Source organism: Nicotiana sylvestris, chromosome 12, assembly GCF_000393655.2.
Source record: "Nicotiana sylvestris chromosome 12, ASM39365v2, whole genome shotgun sequence".
NCBI classification, from domain to species: Eukaryota; Viridiplantae; Streptophyta; class Magnoliopsida; order Solanales; family Solanaceae; genus Nicotiana; species Nicotiana sylvestris.
The window spans coordinates 166,603,870-166,609,933 of record NC_091068.1 but is presented as its reverse complement, the minus strand read 5'-3'; the positions used below and the strand labels follow the sequence as shown (position 1 = coordinate 166,609,933).

Here is a 6,064-nt window from a genome sequence, read left to right as displayed (position 1 = left end):
TTCCCGAGTTCCGTAGTTCTAGCACGGTCGCTTAACTGTCACATTCGGCTTATTTATCAGACTTTAACAATTATGAGCTTATATGCAAGTTTTAACTCTTTACCGCTTTTATTATTATCATTATTATTTTAACAGAGAATTGCAATGTTGTGAAGACGTATCTCGAACCATGTCACATCAATGTACCCGTGGTTGTCGACACATTTCGACTCCGTTGGGATTTGGATTTGGGTCACATAAATGTGCACCCGAATTTGAGAAGGTAATGTTATTTAAAGTACGCGCCTAAAGAGATTAACGCGTGGTTATTTTGGGAAAAAGGCCGTGAAGTTCGCTAAGCGGCCGATCCCGAGTTCTAAGTAATTAGTACATACATTTGTGAGGGCCCCGCAATCTATGCGTTTTACTAGGCGAGGCTCATCTCGTTTATTTTAAAAGGACAATCCTAAAGTGACTACATTTTTCTATTAAGTTCGTCTCTAAAATAAAAGAGAAGAAGTCCTAATTAGTTACATGTTTATAAGCTCGTGCCTCTTATTAGTTATTAGATTAAGACAAATGCAAACGGAAAATTGCAACCGAGCTTGCTCAAAGGGAGATTGTATCGTTCCTTGTTCTATTAGTTAATAATACTAAAGTTGAGATTATGAATTGAACACGAGATTGACACACAGTAATATTAAAACAAACTAACTATTATTTGATTAATTTAAACTAACATTATTAGATGAATGGGTTATTAGAAGAACCAAATGTAATACCAAGCCATTTTCGAACTCTTTTTACAACTGTCGAAAATACCTCAGTATTTGAAAATTGACGTTAGGCTAACATTATTCAAGTAACCATTTCGTTAGCTTTGAACCTATATGATGATACCTTCAATTCATTTGAATCCAAAAAAAACTTGGAAAAACGGTAGCTCACATGGTCTAGATACAGTCCAGTTAGGTACATTTACACGAACCAGTCTTATTACAGAAAACTAAACATTATACATATGCAACCCTATGACTCATTAATCAGTCAACTACATATTTAGACAAAGAAAGGAAAACTCTATTCGAGCACAAATCTAAACAGGAGGAATTCAACAGGAACAAAGTCTGGTCAACACTTCATTTCGCTTCAAGCCAAGAGTGTACAAATGTGTACCTGGAAGGAATACAATGGAAGAAGAAGAGAGGAAGGTCAGCAGCAGCAGTAGCAAACATCAGTTGCAACAACAATGCAACAAAAGATAACCAGCAGCGACTCAGGAAACCAGTTAAAATTCCCAGCAATACCAACAGCAACACAAACACCTAGTAACTGACCCCAAAACAGCTTGATAGCAACCAAATATCAATCAAAACACAAGCAGAAACATCCCTAGAATTCAGTAATCAAGAAAAACTCGAAAATACAACTCCACAGTTAAAGTTGAAGCTCTTTTCAGTTTCAATGGGATAACACTAATTGAACTAGACTAACTCTTAAAACTCTCTTCCAGTTTTTCAGAATGTTCAACACCCTTAAGATTTCCAGAAGGTTCTCCTTTTTAACTGTGTCCAGCTCCTCTCCTTTGTATCCAAACTTTTTTAACCCTTTAGCTCTTAGGAGCATTCAGCTCATTAAGAGAGTGTTTCTGCCCATGATATTCCCTGACAGCTACATGTTTTTCTCTTTTTTTTAATCCAAGGTTATGGGTGACTTAACTTATTTAATCAACTTCCCATGTCATTAAGCCTTGTTCCCCACTATTACTAAACAATTCATTAGTTTATTGGTACTTTAGTACCCTACTGTCAGACCACTAAATTTAGGCCATTCTCAAACCTTTTAAATCCCAAAATACCCTCCTAGAGTCCCTGAAGTTGCAGCTATAACCAATTCTCCTAAGTTCTGAATGCAACCTTATGACTCACTACTATCTAGTTGACATTATCATACCAACACTGTATTCAAACAAATGTCAGATTCATTTTAGACCCTAAACAGTAGGATTCGATTCATCAATTGCTTAGGCTTGAATAAATCAAATAGCAACAAAATAAAGGCCAAGGCTTTTAATGACTCAGAACACCCTTACAGGGCATGACACAGTAGGTTCAGGTGACAACCAAAACAACAGTTGTGACGAAGCAGTTCAACAGACCAAGCAATTTAAAACATTTCAAATGACCAAGCAATTCAAAACAATGTGACGAACGACTAAGCGATTCAAACATTGTGATGAACTAATCCTTAATTTTAGCGACCAGACAAACTTAATTTTAACGATTGCAAAAATCGGAAATGTTTAAAAACAAATCGACAAACTGACTAACTTCAACAAGTGACTGAAATTAACGAGTCAACACCAATTACCAAACCAAAACAAATTGACGAGAACTACTAAACTACAAACATGAATGGATTAATTGACGAAACTATTTATAACGTATGTTAATCAATCAGAAGAAAACTGGACCGAAAAAAGGTCTGAAAGAGGAGAGAAATAAATTAAAAGGATGATGAAATACAACGAGGCTCAAACGGATAAACAACAAAAATGGAAAAGAAAAAGAAGACAAATACCTCAAAATTACAGGCTAAAACTCCAAACAGTTCCCCTTTCACTTCGACTCGAATTTTTGAGGTCCAAACGGACCTCAATCGAGTGTTCTCGACTGAAAACACTCGACTGAAGTTAATTAGGAACCTCAAATTTCCCCTTCACTCGGACCGGCTCCAAGTTTGATCCTCCTAGGGGTCTTCAATCGATTTAAAATCCGACCAGTTCTTGTAAGATTCGAGCCACGGTAGGGGTTGTTTGGGAACGAAAGAGGTCAGGTGGAGCTGGGGTGTGAACTTGGGGCTGGTTGGGTAGTTTTAGGGTTTTGCTCGAATCTTCGACTGAAGATTCGAAACGAACCGGGATGATTCAAGGTTAAAGGGGTAGGGATTTGTGTTGAGGGTGGTTAGAAGGTTCAGGGGTGTGAATTTGGTAGTCATCGGAGGAGGTGGGTTTTTAGGCTGATTCTTCGATTGAAGATTTGAGAAGCTCGGGGATGATTCGAAGCAAGCCGAGTGTGGATTTGTGGAGGGGAGGGGAGGGTGGTCAATGGGTGTTATTTTCATGGCCATCGGAGCCGGCGCCGCCGGGTTTACGGCGAAGGGGCGGGGTGACGGCTCTAGGATTTCGAGGGGTCGTCTCTGAGAGGTCTGAGAGAGAGGATGGGGCGAGGGGGGGTTTGGTTTAGGGGGCGGGGTAGGATTTAGGAATATATACCATGTGGGGAATTTAATCCCGGCCGTTAGATCAATTAAGATCAACGGCTAGGATCAAAGAGATTAACCAATACGGCGTCTTTTGGTTTAAGTAGGGGATCAGTTTGAACCGGGTAACGGGTCGGGCCAGGGAATGGGTAAGGGAGACGGCTTTTGAGCCGTTGGATCATGCAGGATCAACGGCTGTGATTGATTGCCATTGAAATGACGTCGTTCGAACGTCTGTGAGATTTGGACCGGTCTAGGCATCTGTTTGGGCCTGATTTTGATTTAAAAAAGTTGGCCCAGTTCCGAATTTATTCTTTATTCTTCATTTCTTCCTTTTCTTTTATTTTCCTTTTTAATTCCTATTTTACAAACAAAATCCTAGATTAAATCAAAAACCAAAATTAACAAAAAAAATACTAATTGACTCTTAATAATAAGTAAAATCTAAAATCAAACACTAATTAAAACACACTCACATAATCAGACATTAAATGCTAAAAATGCAAAAAATACACATTTTTGTGATTTTCATTAATTCCTGATTGTAAAATTAAATTCTAAATGCACATGCAACATCTATTTTTGTATCTTTCTTAATTAAAGTAGAAATAAACACGCACGGACAAAAATACAAATAAATCACAAACAACACAAAATATTTTATTTTGAATTTTTGGGAGTAGTTCTCGTAGGAAAAAAATCACGTGCTCACATGTATGATTCTTTTTAGTTTTAGTTGACTATTTCTCCAAATGGGTAGAATCAGGTTCATTCGCCCAGATACGTGAACAAGAAGTAATCACGTTCATATGGAGGGACATCATATGCCGCTTCAGCATCCCCCAAAAAATCAGCTACGGCAATTGTCCCAGTTCACTGGAAAAAAAACTGCTGATTTCTTCGAAAAATGACACATCAAGAGAATACTCTCCACGCCATATCATTCTGTAGGCAACGGTCAGGCAGAGTCCTCCACCAAAACAATATTGAATATCATGAAAAAGAAACTCAAAAATGCCAAGAGACTATGGTCGGAAGTGTTACTAGAAGTGTTATGGGCATATCACACCTCGCCAAAGATGAGCACAGGGGAAACACCATACTCACTAGTATATGGAATTGATGCAATGATACCAGTCGAGGTTGGGGAGCCTAGCTTGAGATACTCAAATGAAAGCGGGCAAAGCAACAACGAGAATAGAAGGCAAAACCTCGATGAAGCTGAAGAGCGAAGAGACATGGCCTGCATAAGAATGATAGCTCAAAAACAACAGGCAGAGTGGTACTACAACAAAAAAGCCAAAATCAGGCCACTCAAAGTCGGGGATTACGTACTCAAAGCCAAAACACAAGCAAACAAAGATCCACGAGAAGGCAAACTGGGAACCAATTGGGATGGCCCATATAAAATCACAGCGGCAGCAAGCAAAGGGTCGTTCCAACTGGAAACAATGGAAGGAAAACTACTACCAAATAATTGGAACATCGCCGACCTCAAATACTTCAACTTCTCAGGATAGACGTCTCCCGAGTCGTACTCTTTTTTCCCTTACGCGAGTTTTGTCCCAGTTGGGTTTTCTCGGGGAGGTTTTTAATGAGGTGACAAAGAGAGCGTCTCAGAGTTTTCAGTTTACATTCATCGCTCGACCTATCAACTACTTTTCCAGGTCGACCAATGAAGGGACTAGATGGACTGGGACTTTAGAAAAACATGAAAACTTCAACGTATGTAAACCTCTCCAACATATGTAAACTTCTCCAATGGATATGTATAAACAAAGCAAAATTTGCACGCATGAAGTCATCTCCACCAAGTTCATATATTACGCCAAGGCAAATATTCGAGCCCGTTCAAATTTATTTACATTCGACCTTGCTCGAATTTATTCACATTCGACCTCATTCGAATCGATTCACATTCGACCTCGCTAGAATTTATTTATATTCAACCTCGCTCAAATTTATTTACATTCGACTCCATTCGAATAATTTAAAGAGTCAGACATTCGACCTCATTCGAATTGACTTACATTCGACCTTGTTCGAATCAACTCACATTCGACCTCGCGTGAATTTATTTACATTCGACCTCACTCAAATTTTTTTACATTCGACCCCGTTCGAATAACTTAAAGAGTCAAACATTCAACCTCGTTCGAATTGGCTTACATTCGACCTCGTTCGAATCATTTAAAGAGTCATACATTCAACCTTGTTCGAATCAACTCACATTCGACTTCACTCGAATTAATTTACATTCGACCTTGCTCGAATTTGTATACATTTCGACCCCGTTCAAATAACTTAAAGGGTCGAAACATTCGACCTCATTCGAATCAACTCACATGCGACTTCACTCGAATCGACTCACATTCGACTCCGTTCGAATTCATTAACATTCAACTTTGTTCGAAGTTTATCAACACTCAACCTTGTTCGAATCAACCAGCATTCGACCTCGCTCAAATTATTCGACATCCAGCCTCAGTCACATCAACTAAGTTAAGAACTCTTACAAAGGAAAAAGCATACAAAGAAAAACGAAAAGAGCCAAAACATACAACAAAAAGACAAGTCATTCCATTCCAAAATAGAGTATCTTACAAAGGGCCAAAAAGACCCCCCTCTCCTCAGAAAAAAAAGAGAAGAAAAAAACAAAAAAAAATAAGTACAAGAAAACTACACTGCACCATCTCTGTCGCAACCTTCGCCGCTCGGTCCAGCAGCACCATCTCCACCCTCGCCATCCAAGTACTCATCTTCATACCAAGTATCTGGATCAATCTCGTCCACATCTTCCTCGTCATCATCCATTCCGAGCGTG

At 39.0% G+C, this 6,064-nt stretch overlaps 1 protein-coding gene across 1 annotated transcript; it reads left to right on the top strand.

The window, feature by feature from the left end:
- Positions 1-4,319: 4,319 nt before the first annotated feature.
- LOC138884075 (uncharacterized) lies at positions 4,320-4,760 on the top strand. Its single transcript, XM_070164818.1, has one exon. The coding sequence runs from the start codon at positions 4,320-4,322 to the stop codon at positions 4,758-4,760; it is 441 nt and encodes a 146-aa protein (XP_070020919.1).
- Positions 4,761-6,064: the final 1,304 nt, after the last annotated feature.